This window comes from Balaenoptera physalus (genome assembly GCF_965194825.1).
Source record: "Balaenoptera physalus genome assembly, chromosome: 18".
Lineage (NCBI taxonomy): Eukaryota > Metazoa > Chordata > Mammalia > Artiodactyla > Balaenopteridae > Balaenoptera > Balaenoptera physalus.
Window position 1 is genome coordinate 60,382,737 of NC_138899.1, and position 19,596 is coordinate 60,402,332.

The 19,596-nt window shown below is 49.6% G+C and overlaps 1 protein-coding gene across 1 annotated transcript in view; it reads right to left on the reverse strand.

Annotated features, from left to right (window-relative positions):
• The window catches only part of ERICH6B (glutamate rich 6B), a 61,549-nt gene that overhangs the window by 35,224 nt on the left and 6,729 nt on the right, over positions 1-19,596 (reverse strand). Inside the window, exons 2-4 of the mRNA XM_082434987.1 lie at positions 11,285-11,658; positions 5,820-5,865; positions 1,506-1,829 (exon numbers count right to left, since the gene is read on the reverse strand). Of these exons, the coding sequence (XP_082291113.1) occupies positions 1,506-1,829; positions 5,820-5,865; positions 11,285-11,609 (695 nt within the window). The 5' untranslated portion in view covers positions 11,610-11,658. The remainder of the gene's footprint in view (positions 1-1,505; positions 1,830-5,819; positions 5,866-11,284; positions 11,659-19,596) is intronic.

The window sequence follows — 19,596 nt, forward strand, 5'->3', positions numbered from 1 at the left end:
GAGCCTCTTGATGAGCCTCTCTGCCCCATTCCAGTGTCCAGACACAATCAGTTACCTGTTGCCAGCCAATGCTGTCCAATTATTATGAACACTCTCCAAAAGATTGATTGTAAACCATAGGCAGAAGGGAAAAGAAAAACCTTCACGAATTGTAGGGAGTTGCTTACTTTTCCTTGTGTTCCAATCTCTGCTGTAGCCACTATCCCCTCATGTCTCTGCAGGAGCCTGGGGTTATGACATTGACCCTGGCTTTAGATGCTCCAACACTGTCCACACCTTTGGTCCAGGCCACCAGCATCACAGGATCTGATCAGTAGGTACTGCTGCGGGTGGCTAGACTTTTGCTAAACACTAAATACATGTTGGCTTTAAGGAACTCAGTACTGAAAAAGACTTAGCTACAAAACATGCCCCTACAGACCAAATAGGCAGAGCGCTTAAAACCTAAATTAGATCCAGACATGACTGGCTCTGTAAATTAAGCTTGGGGACCAAAAGGATCGTGAATGAACACGGCAAATGAAGCAGTGATTTCCGGAGGGTCTCTCTCTGGAGGTGGGCACACAGTGGTGTGAACAGGCCCTTCCCACACCCCAGGCTTCTCCTATCTCTTTCTCCTCTCCCACGTCCTTTCAAGCTTAGCATTGGCACTTTACAGGCGATTACCCGGTAAATGACTTCCAGAATCCTGCTTATGAATATTTAGATAAATGCTCAGATTTTTTCCAGCTGTCATGCTTACTGACTCTGAAATGGTTCCTGTTTTCAGGGCTCCATCGGAGCACACACACTAATAAAAATCCCACATGAACCGATTTAGCCTGTAAAAGACTCCTCATCACGTGCTGGCAGCCGGCACCGTGGAACGCCTGGCTTGTGTGGGCCTGCCTCTTGCCGCTCCATTCTCCCTCATAGGGTTTCTGACTCCTAATTTCATTTAACCACATTTGAGCTACAAAATTTAGCAGGCACGGATGGGGCCAGGGGAGTGAGGTGCTGGTCGGGAATCTAATTTACCGCTGCCATGACTACAGATGTGAAACGCATGTGTGGATCTGTGGTGGATCAGTCTCACTAAGACTGGGTTTAAATTATTAATAATGGCGAGAAATGCCATTCAGTGTTGCATCCCCAGGATCCTAGGGCGAGGAACCTTTGGGCTTAATTGGGCAGAGGTTTAAGATCCTCAGTGCAATCTTGCCCAGCTGTCTCTTGAGTGTCTCCTAGTTGTGGCCACAGAAGTTCCCCCTGTGGATGGTCTTGGCTCGTTCTGAACCAGGGCTGGCTTTGACTGCACGCTGAGATGGAGAGTCTGGGGTGGGTCCCAGTCCCTTCACCATGTGATTGTTCGGAGATGGCCTCTCTCCGCAGGGAACCAGCCTGTAATCTGGGAAGGAAATGGCCTGTGTCCCCGAGGGAAATAGGGCCTGTGTTCCTGTAGAACAAGAACAGGAAAACTAATGAAGGGACAAGGGGAAGATCGAAGAAGGTGTTTGTCTTAGCACTTCGCTGATGCTCTTTCTCTGAGGGGGGTGTGGGACGAGGAAGGGGGTCCCAGGGTTCGGATGGCACAGGAAGCAGTATGCACCATCAGCCTGATGGAGAATACTCCAGCCTCCGTATTCCACATCCATGGGACGCCCGCAAGGCCACATCTCCCCAAGCCCCCAGGAGCCCGGCCGCGAGGTGGATGCCGGATGTGGGGTCCCTTACCCTGCCGGCTTTCACAGATCCACTCCGTCTGCGTGCTCTGGTCCTGCAAGCCCAGGAACTCTCCATCGCGCTTCACCAAGGATGTAGACGGCATCGTGTCACCGAGGAGAAGGCTGCTGCTGGCAGGTTCAGGGGGTGGGAGGAGGCACAGCAAAGAACGTGGTCACCCGAGGGACGCCAGCAGCAGAGGGGGGCAAGGGGTCGGTCCACCTCCAGACAGGGGCCGGGTTAAGAGCCCAGAGCTGTGGCCTGCGGGGAGGTTGGGGTGGCGGCGGCTGCTTCCCGGTCCCCGCGGATGTCGGCCTGTCCCTGGTGGTGGCTGTCCCCGGTCGGAAGGGACCAGCTTGTGGACCGTGGAAAATAGGCCTGTGTGCCATCCTGGGTGCCAACCGCAGCTTCACTTAGAGTGACAGGCTCTGGGGGTGCCTTCAAAGGCCAATCAACGGGCCAGGCCTCTGTGCTGGACAGTCTAACCTTCCAGAACATTCTGTGTCCCTGCTGGCTCACCACCCTGCTCATTCCAGTCGTCCTTCCTGCCTCAGAGCTGCCTCAGGCAGAGCGGAAAAAATCAGCAGCCGCTTAAAACCAAGCACCGAGGTCTGTCGCCGCTAGTCTGCCCACTGCACACACCACCATCTTCGAGAAAGGTTTCCGCGGGGCCTGATGACAGGGCGTTGGGTGTGAGGCGCAGGCCCTGCTACCCGGGAGCTCAGGATCAAGAGGGGTGACCCAGCACCCCGACCTACATCATGTCCTTCCTCAGGGATCTCTGCCTTTTAACTGGGGCAAGAACCTGTGATTCAGAGGGATGAGAGGGGCTTCTGGCCCTGAAGCCAGCTCGTCGAAACTGGCCCAGTTGGCAGAGACAGGCCTGAGGGGAAATGCCCGGCCCATCAGTGGGCAGAGACTGTGGCGGCAGAAAGAACCTAGACTTCGGCGTCAGGTGGTCCGAGCTGAAGTCTTGGCTCTTGCGCTAGAGTGGAGTCACCTTGGGTGAGCCACCTAACTTCTCTGTGCCTCGCTTTCCGCACCTTTTCGCTAATTGTACCTCTGCCCCCAGGTCCGCACAGGTGAGGACAAAACGAGAGTGGGCAGTGTTGGCTGTCGTCGTTCTTAGAGGGCAAATGAGAAGTTCAGTGGCCCTTCATGAGACGGGCCTGTTCCCTGTCGGGGTCGGCGTTCCCTGATGCAGGGATCGGGGGCAGAGGGGCCGCAGTCTGAGGCTGGGGGCGAAGAGTTGAGGAAGAGAGGAGGAGGCGGCTTGTTCCAGCCAGAAGGCACCGCCGGGAAGCTGTTCTCCCTTCAGCGTCGGTGGGAGTTCCAGGCAGATTTGTGCCACTTCTGGGGGCCCCGGGGGAGGGTCAGTGCCAGCCTGCGGGCTGGGGCAGAGCAGCTGTGTTTTCAGGATGCACCACTAGAAAGGGGCCCCGGGGGGCAAGTGGCAAGATGCTCTGGTCTTAGGTCAAGTGACCACAGGGCTCAAGAACTAGTGGAGAAGGGTGAGCTTTTTAGGCAAGTGTCAATCCTTGCCCTGCTCCAGGCCTCAAGGCCACATCAGGAGACCCCCCGGGGCTCAGTTTCCTTATCCTTCTGGTGGGATAATGCCTGTCCTACCTCACTCACCAGGTGCCCACGGAGACCCAAGGAGATAATGCAGGTCCCCATGGATGGACTTTGACAAATCAAAGCTGTCGACAAACACAGGGATTATACTTAAGGTCATGGAGGGCCGCTCTGGTCATTTCCATGCTCATGTACACTTGCCCAGCACCCTCCCTGCCATGCCTGCCCCAGGCTGGGACGTGGCAGGGCTTCTGGGGTGCCTGCCAGAGCTCTGCTGTGGCCTCAGCACCCGGGAAGCAGGACTGGGGCTCCGGCCTGCGTGGCCAAACACCGCCTCCCTGCCCCGTTGGCAATGCGGAGGTGTTGCAAGGAGGAGCCCCTGTCCCGAGATCCCAGGCCTGCTCCTGCAGCCGCTTCAGAGCGGGGAAGGGGCCTGGCGTGTGCCTGGGGACCTTGGGCACGCATGCGGAAGAGGGGGCCTTCCTGTTTACAAGGGACCCATGAAACACTTGACCTGAATCTGCTCCCCTCCCATCCCCCCTGCCTTAGCAAAGAAACACGAGTGGGATACTTCTTGCCCAAAGGGGTTTGTGGAGGGTTTGGTCTCTCAGCAGCCTTGTGTGAGGAAAATCCAGGGCCTCTCTGAGCACGCCCAGGCCCAGACCTGGACTCGGGGGAGCCAAGCCGAATTGCACAGGGACAGACCCAGGTAAGGCCCCAGGCTCCCCGCAGGGCCCCGGGAAAGAACAGGAAACAAACTCAGCTGCAATACGAATAAAAGATTGGACAGGTGCTTGTGTTTGGAATAAAGCTGACCAGGAATCATGCTCCTTGTTCTGCATGTGCTAAGTTTTCCACGTGGTGGCTCGTGGGGGCAGAACGAAGGATAACAGTGATCCACAGCCCTTACTGCACGTGCCCCGTGTGCTAACCTCTGCTCCACGTGCGCCCTGTCAGTTAGTACATTTAATTCCCACCATGGCCCCGGGAGTCGGAAACTCTTCCTGTCCCCATTTTACAGATGGGAAAACTGAGGCAGAAGATTAAGTGGCTGCCCTGTGGCACACAGCTGGCTGGGTGGGGCAGCTGCGATTCCACCCAGGCAGGTGTGGATCTCTGGCTCCAGGGTCCCTGTTCTCCATCACAGCCTTCCAGAGGGTCACTTCACCATCAGGCCCCTTCAGTGCCACGTTGCTTGCTCCTCTGTGAGTATCAGTAGCTGAGGTGGAGGGGCCTCGGGAAAGCACTCCCTCTTTTTTTTGTTGTTGTTGTTTTTTTTTTATAAATTTATTTATTTATTTTTGGCTGTGTTGGGTCTTCATTGCTGCGCGCGGGCTTTCTCTACTTGCGGTGAGCGGGGGCTACTCTTCGTTGTGGTGCGCGGGCTTCTCACTGCGGTGGCTTCTCTTGTTGTGGAGCACAGGCTCTAGGTGCACGGGCTTCAGTAGTTGTGGCACGTGGCTCAGGAGTTGTAGCTAACGAGCTCTAGAGTGCAGGCTCAGTAGTTGTGGCACATAGGCTTAGTTGCTCCGTGGCATGTGGGATCTTCCCGGACCAGGGCTCGAACCCATGTCCCCTGCATTGGCAGGTGGATTCTTAACCACTGCGCCACCAGGGAAGCCCCGGCACTCCCTCTTAGGGATTGCCTTAGTAGGGGTGGACCTGGCGGATACATGGTGCTGAGCCTCTGGAAGCGTGAAGCGTGGAACGGAGGGGCCGGTAGAGGGCGGGAGTGGGGAGCTGGCCTCAGCAGGTGGAGGGGGAGCCCCGTGCAGAGTACTGTGCCCTCAAATTGTAGCCTGTGTCTTTCCTGCACAGAAGAGCTGGGGTTTCATTCTTGCTTTTCAGCGTTACCCACCTGGCCTTGGGCTTTCTTTGTAGCTAGTGTCAACCCACTTCACCAGTGGAGGTCAATGACCGCCTTCCCCCAGTCATCCTTTGGGGCAGATGTAAGGGACGAGGACTGTGAATCAGAGGTCTTGTGTCCCCTGCCCCACATGGGTTTCCACAGAGCTGAGCACACGGAGGCTTCTGTCCACGGCTGTGTCAGTGACCGTCTAGCGTGGGCCGAGCCCTGTGGCGGGAGTTTCATGAATACTCACTGCGTGATTATTTAGAGCTTGGAATATGCGTGAGCGAGGAAGACGGCAACTTCCTTGTGGGTGTTCACTCATCTCTGCACCACGAGCGCTGCCCAGGGCCCTTGGCCATTTCTCCCCAGCTCAACCTTCTCTCCAGACTCAGCTGTCCCCTGCCCTTTCCTCTCCGTAGTTCTGGGCGCCCAGGACGCTGATCCTGTGACCCGTCCCTCAGCTTGTGAGTGGCTGAACAGCAGAGGGGAGCAGTATCGGGAGGTCCTTTGTGTGCGACTCCTAGGAGACCCCCGCCTGCACTGCACCTTCCTCGGGGGTCCTGCTCCCTGCAGCCCACCCCACTCTCACCCCCACTTCCCTCCTCTGGGACTGCAGAGGCTCCTGAAGCATCATCCCTAAGCATGAATCTCCACCTGACTTATCAGAAAAGAAAAAATCAAAAACTTTTACCTTGCTTTAAGACTAGGCAGGGTTTGCGATGAACGAGCCTTGAATTCTGTTGGAAAAAAGAACAGAAAGACAATGTTGGAAAAAAAAAAGAATCTTTTTCTTTCTATTAAAAAATCTGTTGTTAAGTATATGATGCTGGGATTGGGGTGGAGAGGCCCTGATTTACAGAATTTTTCTATTTTTGCTTTTCGTTAGTGTTGTCTCTCTTAATGGTTTCCTTTAGAAATTATGAGGTGGAAATTTGATAAAATGAGAGAGAAGTCAAGAAGGTAATTTTCATGAAATCATGGATTTGGGACATTTAGGTTTGCTTTGTTAATCTTTTGAGTTATTACAGAGGCCTCCCTCTGTCACAGGATGACAGACATCTATCTATACAGGAGACGTGGCTGAGGTTCATAGGATATAAATATTTTAAAAATTATTTTTCATGTGTTTGTTGGCAGTCTATATCTTCTTTGGAGAAATGTCTATTTAGGTCTTCTGCCCATTTTTGGATTGGGTTGTTTGTTTTTTTTGATACTGAGCTGCATGAGTTGCTTGTAAAGACTCTATTTGTGTCATTTAATCACCTGACCGTTGGCTTTGAATGATATGACATCAAGAATTTCAGGTCCAACTGGGATAAAATAGAGTATCGATTCTAGAGAATGGCACAGTGGAAGTAGTAAAGAAATGACAGTCAGAAAATTTGAACTTGAAACTTGAATGTTCAACACTTATCCATAGTTTACCCATGAGACAGACTATTATCGAGGAATATTACTTGGCTATTAAAATGAGGTCTATAAAAATTAAGCAATTTGGGCAAATATGGAAGTCACAATACTAAGTTACAAAAGTAAAAGACAAACTTATTTTATATACAGCATATTGAAAGTGGTAAAAACAGGACAAAACAAGGACCACAACCGCCAAACATGCAAAAAATGAGGGCAGGAGGAACAGAATAAAAATGATAAAATGTGAATCAGCTTTACTTATATTTGGATGTTGGTAGGTTGGGTGTTATTTTTCTACTTTTCAAATTTTCCACTAAAAAAATGAACAAAAGTAGATGAAAGGAGGGAAGAAAGGAGAAAAGAAAGAGAAGTGACTAGAAGAGAAAGAAGAGAAGGCTTGGGAGCCTGTCTTGGCTCCTCTGATTATTTTCCATGACCTTGGAGAAGTCACATACCCTCTCTCAAACTCCAGGATCCTCATTTGTGAAGGGGGCAGGGGGTAAAGAGTGGCTGGAAAATTGAAGGAAACAGATTGCGAAATATACACTATACACCCTATGCCACTGGACTGTGCTCCCGACCTTCAGGGCAAGACACACACGGAAAATGATACCGTTTGTACAGGAGCAGAGTGGAGGCTGGGGCGACTGGTCTCGGGGCTCAGCCTCTCCCCCCAATAGTGGCCGACTCATGGCACCCCGATGCGGAAGCTCTGCCAGTATCTGTGAACTTTCCTGCTTGACAGGTTGTCTGGCTCTCCCATCTCCGCCTTATCAGTGTATCTCAAACCTTTCTTATTAAATACACAGAATTGCTAGGTTCCCCATTTGGAAATGGTCGTCGGGGCACCACCTCTCAACTGGAAATGGTGACCAAATTATAGCATTTAGGCCAAAGAGCATTCGGAGCCGCCAAAGAGGAGCTAGCAAGGGGAAAGAAAATCAAATCCAGTGGATTATATGTATCAAAATACCCTTAGGTAAAAACATTACGAATCAAAATGAATATACTGTGACACCTCTACGGCATGATTTGCCACAGAGCAGAATTCATCTTTAGGAAGGTCTTGGGTTCTACATAAACAAAAGGGGCCTCATTGTGGGGTGGTTTCCTGTTCTATGACAGCATGACAGAAATGTAGATCGTACTTCTTCCTTCTAGAGCCTTCCTGCACCTTGTGAGATCAGAGAAGCATTTTTACACCTGACAGTTGTATGGGGTGGGAGAGCTTTCAAAGCATTTTCAGAATGTTCTTTCATTTAATTGCCACAATCACAAGGAATTTTTTCACGTGGGGAAAGGGAAACTTGCAGCAGGTAATTGACATGCCCAAGGTCAAAGGCCCACCCTTGTGCTGGATCTTCTGACTCTGACACCACAGGGTTTACACCCATGTTTCACAGAAATGATTTGGAACCTCCCAGTTCAAATCCGGGGAGATCAGTCACATGTGGCTATTGAATATTCAGTGACAATCAATGCCGCATTTACATTCAAGTTGCTCATCTAATTTTATTGGGTTTTCTCACAAATCATGGAGAAGATCATCCCTTCTTTTAAAGAAGAGAGGGGGTGAGGGTTGTTAGTCTGACGTACCCTGATTGGTCCAGGGCAATGGGAGACTCTGACCTTCCTGCAGAGTAGCTGGGTGGGGGCCATAGATTCCTCCCACACCCTAGTTCGTTGCATCTTCTCTTGTGTTTTTGTTCTGTCCATTTCACAAAAGAGGAAAATGTGGCCAGGGGATGTAATTTACCCTTCACACGTCAATGGTAAGGAAATAATGAAATATAATATAATAATAATAATAACAACAATAATAGCTAACACTTACATAGTCTTAAAATGCTATATGCCTGGCATAGCTCAAAATGCTTTACATAATTTAACCCCTTTCATCCTCACAAACATCCTATAAGTTAGGCCTACTGTTATTCCTAATTTACAGCTAAGAAAACTAAGACACAGAGAGGTTAAGTGACTTGCCCAAGCTCATGCAGCTAATAAGTGGGAGAGAGCTGGTGTGCAAACCTATGCAGTCAAGGTCTTGAGAGAGGAAGAAAAAAGTGTTCTTTGTGACAGGTTCATATCTGCCACCAAATAGACAAGTAAGTAGCGTGCATGCTCCTTTCTCCTCTCCTGATCCTGTGGCAGACATCACTGGTGGATCGTGGCACACTTTCCTGCTGAGCCCAAACGAGGTCTCAGAACCCTTCTCATTACAATGCTTCACCACTAACCTCTAATAATTAATCCATCAGCATGCGAGATGGAAGCCCATTTGTCATTTCTTGGGCTCATTTTATAGGCGCCGATTAATTCATAATGCTGTTTTTAAAAATAAGTATGGGTGATTGGGATTGACATATGCACACTACTATATATAAAATAGATAACTAATAAGGACCTACTGTATAGCACAGGGAACTCTACTCAGTACTCTGTAATGGCCTATATGGGAAAAGAATCTAAAAAAGAGTGGACGTATGTGTATGTATAACTGATTCACTTTGTGGTACACCTGAAACTAACACAACGTTGTAAATCAACTATACTCCAATAAAAATTAAAAAAAAAAAACAACAGAAAACAAAAACAAAAATCAAGAAAAAAGGTGTGTGTGTGTGCATGTGTGTGTCTATATATATTCCTGGCTTTGTGAAATGAATGAAATTGAATTTGATTCAGTTTGCATTTACTGAGGATCTGAGTCAGGAAAGCACTCTTGTCCGGCTCTGAGGTTCAAAACAAGAGATAAACAAAGTTACATCATAAAGGTATTGGGGAGAAATTATACATAAAGAAATCGTGATGTAAATTCTTTTGAAGATTTAAGATCCTCTTGTAAACCCCTTCTTAACTTAATCTGTTTTGTACAGTCTGGCTTGGTACCCTGGGTTTTTGTAGACTAAGACATGCTTCCACGTGCCTTCAAAGGCGTTTTAGTATTCCCCTACAGGTTTTTCAGTGCCTCTCCAAGTTTTGCTAGCAGGGCATTTATTTTCAAAGCTTTTGCTTTATACACAGTTCCATTCACTTGACAGCACTGTATTTGTCCTATTCTAGTGGGTAGTATATTTACAAAGGTCCGACACATAGCAGGGACATGTTAAGGATGCTTGATTCATACTGTGCAAAAGAAATGGCTTGAATGCTATTTTTCAGTATTAGAATTACACTTGGTACTTGAACAGCAGGGTTATTAGGAACCTGAGAGGGAGCTCAGTGGTAGAGGCACATAGAAAAGAGAATTTCCCAGCAACAGAGGAATGAGCTCTCCAACGTACTAACTTTTGTGAGGGCAGTAGGAATGTAGGATGATACATCTGATTTGATGGAGAGGAGGTAAAGGTAAAACACCTGTGTAGCTGCCAAAACCAACCAGCTTTTAGGATGTAGGTAGTGTGCAATCAGACTGGGATTTAAAAATTCAAGCTCTCTGAGATGCTTGCGGTTGGTAACAGAACGGGATCCAGAAAAAATAGTTTAGTTCTGTTTCTAGGTCAACATTAAGATGATGCAGATGACCTGGATTTTTAACTTTCCGTTCCTGGTTGGATATGTCCATTCAGTCATAACATCGAGGGAAGACACTGTGTGGGCCTGTGAATAAATGCATATTAGCCACTTGCAGCAACAGCGCAAGGAGACCACTGCCAAATAATAAAACCCAACTTCAGGAAAAGTCTCCAATTGCAGAAACAGTATTGGAAGAATGTCAGCTCTAGGATGAGAGAAATCACTCCAAAGTTAAATACCCTCCAGCAGGGTAAGATGATGCCTTCCAGGGGCTGAACGGGCACCCTGGGAAGCATACTAGTCTCTGCTGACTTAGTAACAGATTGTGGAAATGTATTCTAGGAAATAATTAGAGCTCATTAATAAAATTTAGCTCTAAGGGTGTTTATCAAAGTGCTGTTTTAAAAAGTAACAAAAAAAATCAGAAGCAATAAATGATCAATAATAGGAAATCAATTAAAATATTATGGTTTGAAAATATAATACAATGTGATGCAGCCATTAAAATGATTTGTAGAAAATTGAAAGCATGAAATGATATTCCTATAAGTATGTAATATTTATATGTAATTATAATACAGAAATATAGAAATAAATATACCTGAAAGGGCAGGTTGCAAGCACTATATAGTGTCTGGGGAGGACATAACCAAAGTGTAAAAGCGATTATCATCTCTGGATGGGAGTGATTTTTGCTTTCTTCTTTTTACGAATATACAGTTTCTCACACATCCACCATGCACATGTATCACTTGTGCAACAAGGAAAAAGAAAAGATACAAGTTAGGGGGTGTTCTCTGTTTGTCTTATTTTGTTTTTTACGAACAGGTGCTTCCCGTTCATCAGGTCTCCCTGTCTGCTCCGTAAGTTAAGTGCTTGGGGGCACAGCCCTTTTTTTTTTTTTTACTCATTTTTACTTTTAATTTTGCAAGTCAAAAAACCTTTTTAGGAAGTACAGTATTCATATAGAAAAAGACAAAAGGACTTTAAGTGGTAAGTGTACAATTTGTTGAATTTTAACAAAGCAGACACATCTATGTAACCAAGGGGCGCAGCTCTTGAAGTTGTGAGTAGAACTTGGTCAGAAATGATTCATGAGTCTGCCAGCGCGGTGCGTAGGGTCGATCATTTGCAGTTTGGCTGTATCTCAAGCCGGTTCTTTTTTCCCAGACATGTGATGAACTAGAACTACCATCTATGGGGACGTTCTCCCCAGATACTCACCCTCTTCCAGAAACTTTTCATACAGAAACATTTTTCCTTCCAACAGCTCTTTCTTCTGTAGATACTTTTCCTCCTTCAGATACTCCTTTTCATACAGATACTCCTTTCCTTTCAGATAATTTTCCTCCTCCTCCAGGTACTGGTCTTCCTCTGGGCTCTCTTCCTCTTGAGGAAATAAAAATTCTTCCATTGAACTCTCCTCATCTCCCTCAGTACCTTCTTCCTCTGAAGATAAGGTCTGCGTGGAGTGGTGGAAAGTTGTGGAAGGGTGAGGAGGCGATGTCCCCGATGGCTGAAGCTTTCTAGCAGACATGCTGGGAGGCATTCAGCAGAGGAGAGCTTTCTGCAGCTGGCAGCGTCACCACTTCATCACCCTGGTAACCGAGAAAGGAATAAGACCCCATTAGTAGAAATTACCTACTGCATGTTGTTCACTCATTGCATTCGTGGTCTCGGGATGGCCCTTTGAGTATGCATATCAGTACACGGTGGCCTGTGAAAAGGGACAAAAAGAGAAGGCAGAGGTTTTACCCTCCAGGAGCTGGTTGGAGAGACCACATGTGAAGGCAGCGCCTTTGAAATGACTGCACAATATGAAGTCAGCGAGGAGAGCTGGAAAGTGAAGGAGCCATCGGTGTTTAGTGGTGCAATCCTTAGAGAAGACTTTTACTTACTCATCAAGAAATATTTATCGCTACAGTAATCAGGACATAGGCTGTCTTCCAGGAGCTTCAAAGTGGGGAGAGAAACAGACATTCGAACAGATTTCTGTACACAGAGTGGCAAGCACAATGGAAGAGGTCCAGGCAGGGTGGTACAGACACAGCGTGTGGGGCCTTGGTCAGTGAAGGTCCCTGTGGTTGGACGTCTGCCAGGCACGTGCTCCTGGCCACGCCCCCTGCTGGAAGCACCACCCACTCGGCAAAGTGTTAGTTCACTCAGCAAACACCTATTTTTACTCCCCAGATTTAGCACAGCTGTGAGCACCTACATCCCCCCCCCCCCCCCCCCGGGGCGTCTTCCATGTTCCACCCTATGCTCCATCTGTACCTTCTATATTTTCGTTAAAGTAACGATTTTGCTATATTACATAGTTTGTTTGCACATCTGCCTTTCCAACAGGGTGTGAACGTCTCGAGGGCGGGAAGGATTGCTTCTCGTTTGCAAATCTGTTTCAAATCCTTCCTCTCTTCTCTGCTCTACTGTGACTGCCCGCAGTGAACTGTACCATCTCTAGTTGGATTATTGCCACATGCTCTTAACTGGCCTTCCTGTCACCACTGCTGCTGTCCTGTAGTCGTTCTCCACGAGGAGCGTTCTTGGGAAAATAGAAATCACATCAGGATATGCATTGCTTAACATTCCCCCGATGGCTTTCTCTGGCACGGAGAATAAAATGTGAACCCCACTCCAGGGCTCCCAGGGCCCTGGAGATCTGGCACCTGCCAGTCTCTCTGACTTCCTCTCTTGTTGTTCCTTCTCTATTCTCCCACTCTGTTATTCTCTCCTAGAGCACTTACCCTGTTTCTATTTATGGTTCTGTTTCCATGTTTACTTGTTCAATATTTCTTTTCCACTATATCTACGTGTCTCAGTGACAGTGACCTTATGTGGCCTGTTCCCCGCTCGCTCTCCCATGGTTGGCACAGTGCCTGATGCATCATAAAGACACCCAAAGTAAACGATCAGCGAGTGAATGAAGGACCAAGAATAGATGGCTCTAGAGCAGGGCATCCCAAAGTTTTAAAAATGATAATAGTTATTCTGCACAATGGGATAAACTGCAGATAACTGGCCCAGAATCCTCCTGTTTGCTCTGAGGGCTTAAGAGGTAAATCTCTTGACCTACCTTTTCCCAGATCTCTGATTGGGAAGCTCTGTTCTAGGGAACCAGCCAGATGAGACCATGAGGATCACTCTGTAGCATATGTGCAACCTGATGCCTGAGATGCCTGGGTGTGAGGTCAGAGACATTCGTAATGAGACAGGCTGGGACCTGGGACCCTTTACTGCAGTGCTTACACCTGGACAAACGTCTCCTCAAGCAACAGAATACAAAGAAACTATAAGGGACTAAAAATAATTGCACGCATGTGCAGTTGGGGCAAATTATGAATAGTAAAGCTACAAAAAGGTCAAAACCCAGCTGCCACTGCTGAGGTGCCGGGAATAAAAGGAGGGAACCACACATGATCCCTACACCCAGCACCACCAAGGGGTGGACAGACGATGTAAGCCACCCCTCCCACCCGACCCTCACTCCATTCAAGGCACCAGCTCACCCCTGCCTCGGGGGGCGAGCGGGGGCCCCTCTTGCTTGTTTTGGCTCCTCACGCTGCAGCACGAGTCCCAGTAAGGTCTTGCCTGAATTTCTCGTCTGGCCTTGTCTCAATTTCTACTGATTAAAGAGTCCAAGAACACGGGTCGGTATCAATAACTGTCCGTATTTGTGCACCTGCAGGGTTGCTAGGGCCCTTGGATTCCCGGATTCCCGTAGGATTAGCCTGGGTCGGTGTGGTGAACATAGTGGTGTGCTGCCCAGAGCTCTTTTCCGAGAACGGCTAGCTGCCCAGCGGTGGGGTGTCCCGGGCCCGGGCCCCAGCGCCTTCAGGGTCTGCCTCATCTGCCGGGAGCCACCTTCTGGAAGCCTCGCCCTCCTTGGGGTACCCACATCTGGTGGCAAAGCAAGATGGGGGTGTAAAAGTTCAGCTGAGCCCAGGCGGGACCCCTCTGAGAGGTCGTAGTCACCCACGAGCCTCCTCCAGGCGGGCCGGGCTCACCAAGCCTGCTCCGCTGCACCGTCTCCCTCGGCCTGTCCTGCATCCTTGCCCTTCCTTTCTCAGGGGTTTGTCCCTAATACACATTTTACGTCTCAACAGGTTGCCTCTCAACAGTTTGCACCTTAGAGTCTGTTTGCAGAGAACCCAGCTCCTGACAGGCAGCTTCACAAAATGTAAATCTGGAAAAGAATTGAGGGCTTCCCTGGTGGCGCAGTGGTTAAGAACCCGCCTGTCAGTGCAGGGGACACGGGTTTGAGCCCTGGTCCGGGAAGATCCCACGTGCCGCGGAGCAACTAAGCCCGTGCGCCACAACTACTGAGCTTGCGTTCTAGAACCCGCAAGCCACAACGACTGAGCCCATGCACCGCAACTACTGAAGCCTGCGTGCCTAGAGCCCGTGCTCCATAACAAGAGAAGCCACTGCAGTGAGAAGCCCCCGCCCGACACAACTAGAGAAAGCCCACATGCAGCAATGAAGACCCAACGCAGCCAAAAATAAATTAAAAATAAAAAAAGATTGCGAGATCCGGGAAAGAGAAGGGGAAGGACCTGGTGGGCAGCTTGATGGTTTAGAGGGTGGGAGGGTGAGGAGTAACTAGACCTGCCGGGGCAGGGAAAACTGACCTGGCAGAGGGATGACAAGGCAGTAGAAGTAAAGACAGAGCTAGGGGCCCGATATGGAGCATCTTGTGTTGGGTGGCGACCAGGAAGGCGGTATGATTGAAGTCACTCCGGAGCCGGAGGATTCTGGTGGCCGCTCACGAACAGTTAGGAAGTAGAGCCTGGGAGCTCGGCCTGCAGTTGACTTGCTCTGTCTCCATCACTCTACAGCTCTGTGGTTTACACAAGTGCTTACATATAGGCTACCTCGAGTGGTTTTTGGAGGAGGTTAAGTGTAGATCATGCATGAGATGAGCGTGGAGGACGTTGCCTTTGCGGCAAAGCGTGAGCCGTGGGAAAGCTTTGGGGCTTATATATATATATGTCTTTGGGAGCCTCGTCTGTTTTAAAGGAACCTCTCCAACCTTATTTTGATTTAAAACCTAAACACACTACCTACTATAGCTGTCCGTGTCGAGCCCCTGCTTGCTCCTGATGCTTGAGGCAGAGGAAGAGGTCGGGGATGGGGAGAGCCCGAGGAGAGGGCTGTGTGTCCAGCCGTGCCCTGGGAGCGGTGAAGGCGCACACCCAGACACCAGCCACTCCGTCCAAGGTCTGCTTGCACCTCAGAGACCCCCTGCCTTTCATAGTTTTTAGCTGCTCAAGATAAAAGATCAAAATCAGCTGGTCCCCTGGACAGCCCAGAATGCGTTTATCAGTGGCATGCTGTCACTCAGGGTTAAGAGTCTTTCTGTCTGTTTTCTCATCGGGCCTTGTAAAAAGGCTCCAGGCAGTTTGCATTCTCATTCTAAAGGTCAGAAAAGAAACTACATTCTAGATGCTGTCCCTTTAATTCTCCTAGAAATTTATAAGAAAAGCTGTCAGGCAGAAATAAACGGTAATGGCAACCTGATACCCAGTGTCTGAGGCAAACGTCTCCGTTTTGACTTGTGATTCAGATCTTGACTCATTTTGACCCTGGTTTCTGAGAGATTGCAGGTTAATTTCTGTGGTCACACAGGAAACATCAACTTTATAAGAGCTGATTATAATCAGCCGATTATAGCTCATTCATCCCTAGACTAGCTTCACGAAATGGCTGCCTCAATCAAAGCAGGCTGCCAGATGTATTTTATTCAAGTTAAATAATTAAAAAGAAAAATTAGCGTGGGGACTTCCCTGGAGGTCCAGTGGTTAAGACGCCACGCTTCCACCGCAGGGGGTGTGGGTTCGATCCCACATGCTGTGCAGTGCAGCCAAAAATAAATAAATAATTTTTAAAAACTTCTATTAAAAAAATAAAAAAAATAAAAAAATTAGAGTGAATATTTAGAATTGGCAGAATTCACACACAAAAAATCAAGAGTTCTGGCTTCTCTTGGAAATAGGGGTCTCGGGGACCCTGGGCTGGCTTCCCCACCTGGGAACAGTGACGCTGAGTGCAGGCTGCCCTCTCTGAATGGGACCGCTCTCTCCATTGCTGCTTCTGTCCGCACCACTAGCTGGAACCTGCTTGATTCCCAGTCGGGCTTATCATCACACGTGTCCTGTTGTTTTCTTGTAGGAAAGCCACCGTTCTCTGTCTCTGTCAGAAAATAGAGCCAGCTCTCTGTCCAAAGCAGGAAAACAAAAGCTACCCCGAGAGGTGTGCTCTTGCCACCTGGCCTCCTCGTGCCTTGGCTTGATCTTTCTGGCCCCTGTGGAGGGTGGGGCCTTTGATGGAGGCTGTTTGGTGGCGGCTGGTACCGCGTTTGCACAGTTCACCACTGCGCACCCGCAGCCAGCATGGCGTTTGGCACGTGATAGGCACTCAGTAATACCCGCTGAATGAATACATGGATGAGCGAAGAAGAGCTTTAATAATGTGCTAAGTGCTTTGCCAAGTATACTTACTGAGGATGTGCTTATTTAGTGAAGAGGGGTAACACTTTATGCCAGAGGTCAACACAGAAATCTACCCTAGTCTTGTAGATTTCTATCTGCATGACTCCTTCCGCATGGTGCTGTGAGTGAGAGGCTGACTGAATTCCCTACAGTGAGGTTTTCTTTGGATCCCACTTGTCATTCTGAGGGGCTGAGGCCAGGATCCCTGAAATATTCTTACTTGAAATAAAGAGGAAGACACAAGCAACTAAAGCAAGCAAACAAACAGACAGAGCACTCCCTCTGTAAAGGGCTGATTTGACGACTAGACTGAAGAGTGAGTGTAAGACAGCCTGGATGAGGGAAAGAAAAAGATTGCTCCCTGGTACCGACGGCAGCCTAGGTGCGAGGTTTAGATATTCAGGCCTGAGTGTCCTTCGGTCCAGCTCCTGGTGGCTGGGCCCCGGCGGAGGTGATGGCCCACAGGGAGTGCCCAAGGTGAGTGAGCGCCCGTATCCTCAGGAGGCCAGACCCCTCCTTGGGAAGCTGCCTGGCCCAAGGGAATTCTATGGTGATGCTTTCTGGCTGGGACAGAGCCTCTCTCACAATGGATCAGTCTGTTTCCTGGCTCTCAGCCCTGATTTCCGGAAGCTGTTGTCAATTCTTGTGAGACAGCCTGGATAAGGCTGCTTGTTCAGTCTCTGAATGGTTCAGAAGTCCTCGCACTGAATCACAGCCTTCCTCACTTTGACTCCCACCCCTTCGTCGGCCCTCTTCAGCCCTGGGGGAACCTCAGTGACGAGCTCTCACTCCTCTTCCACTTGACAGCTGCTTTATTGTCTGAAGGTAGCGATCAGGCCTTTTCCCAGGACTCCAGGCTCAGCTCTCCAACTGCCTTCTCAGCATCTCCGCTCGGACATCTACTCGCTGTGCCCAAAATGAGATCCTGCTCTTCCTCCCCGGGCCTCTCGGCTGATGACAAAGCCCTTGAAGTCATGTGACACTCCTCTGTCCTTCTCACCTTACATCAGTCCACCGGCAAATCTGGCTGGTTCAAAGGACCTCCTCACTTCTCACCCTCTCCACATCCCATCACTTCCCCTCCTGGTCCGAGCCGCCATAACATCTTGCCTGGGTTACTGCGGAGGCCTCCTAGCACACCTGTTCTTCACAGGGTAGCCAGCTTTCAAAACACAAGTCACCTCACTCCCCCAGGCAAACCCTACGAGGGCTCCCACCTCTCAGACTAAAGGCCAAGACCTACAAGGTCCTTCCTGATCGGCCCCCATCACCTCTTCCACCTCCTTCCCACTGCTCTCTCCCCCTCCCTCCCTCTACTTCTGCCACACTGGTCTCAGTGCTGTTCCTAACATGCCAGGCATGTCCCACCTGAGGCCTTTGCTCTCCCCGTCCCGTGGGCCTGCTCCACAGGTATCCGCCTGGCTCACTCCCTCACCTCCTTCCCACCACCACCTCAATGAGTCCTGTCCCCACTAAGCTGTTTACTGTCACTTGCCCAGTCATGGCATTTCCCATCTCCCTTAAGCTTCTCCACTTTCCCTTTTTATCCAGAGCATTTATCACTTTCCTAACATACTGAATGCTTTGTTCATTTGTTAATGTGTTGTCTGTCTCCTCTCACTAGAATGTAAGTTCCCCAAGGGCAGGGATCTTTGTTTTATTCACTGATTAGCCCAAGTGCCTAGAACAATTACCATAGTAGGTAATGATACATATTTATTGAATGAAGGAGTGAATCATGGCCCCTCCCTTTTGCGGTTCCTTCCCCCACTCAGTAGGTGGTGTGGTTTCTAGGTCCTTCTCTGAAGGGCTGTAGGGTGTCAAGAGCCCCCTAAGACGCATGGCTTAGCCCAGAGCCCGAGGCCCGGCCTGAGCGTGCGGCCATCTTCCCGGCACCGTGTGTCGGGTCCGAGAACACTCAACCCTGTGGGCTCCGTTAAGGCTTTCTGAGCACCCAGTCCAAAGGGCCAGGTCGTTCCTTTCCCCTCTAACTGGGACTTCACATTTTCTCCAGCTCCTCCCAGTACGTTTTGATCGGACAGCCAGCCATTTGCGATTAACTGGGTCCTCATCCAAATCATAGATGCAAATGTCAAGCCAGAGAGCCCTGAGGACGTGGCCCTGAGACCCCTCCCCTCTGCTCTGCGAGACCCTCCCTCTCAGCTCCCTGAGGCTCCTCCTACTTGGCTCTCAGAGCCCCGCCCCCTTGACACATGAGGCCCCTCCCCCCTCACTTTTCTGCGGCCCCTCCTCTTTGGCTGCCTGAGACTTATGCCCCCCTCAAGGTTTACCCCCTTCTCTAAGGCAGGGGTTCCCCCACCCCACACCGGTTTGCTGCCTGTTAGGAGCCGGGCCGCACAGCAGGAGGTGGGCAGCGGGCTAGCCAGCGAAGCTCCATCTGCGGCTCTGCATCCCCCCGCATGGCTCGCATTACCGCCTGGACCATTCCCCGCCCCCCCACCAAAAAAATTGTCTTCCACCAAAGCAGTCCCTGGTGCCAAAAAGGTTGGGGACCGCTGCTCTAAGGGGTGGATGGAGAAGTCCCACCCTATATGACCTGCCCTTCCAGGAATCCACGCAGCCTGTCACCTCTCGCAAGTACTCCCAAACCATCACAGGAAATGTCCTGGAATTCTGCCCGGCACCAATATCAGACTCACTGGGTTATAAGTTTCCACATCTGCCTTCTCCTCTCCTTTTATTTAAATCAGGAAAATGTTCTCCTGTTTCCAGATTTGGGGTCCAACTCTCAGTCTTCTCTAGGCTTCAGCGATTTGTATAAGACTTCGAGTTGTAAAGCAATTAAACGTGCCCTATTGAATGTATGCATCACAGCCGTCTTGTGCAGCAAACACTGTTCACTTCAATTTACAGATGGCAGCACTGAGGTTCAGAGAAATCCAATGTCTTGGTTAAAGTCAGACAGTTACTGAGCGGCCAAGCTAGGACTTGGACCCAGGTCTGCTGTCCTCAAACACCGGCTACTGAGAGGGTGGGCTGAGAGGCTGGCATTGTTTGGAGGGGAGCTCTTAGGGCACTAGCCTCTTC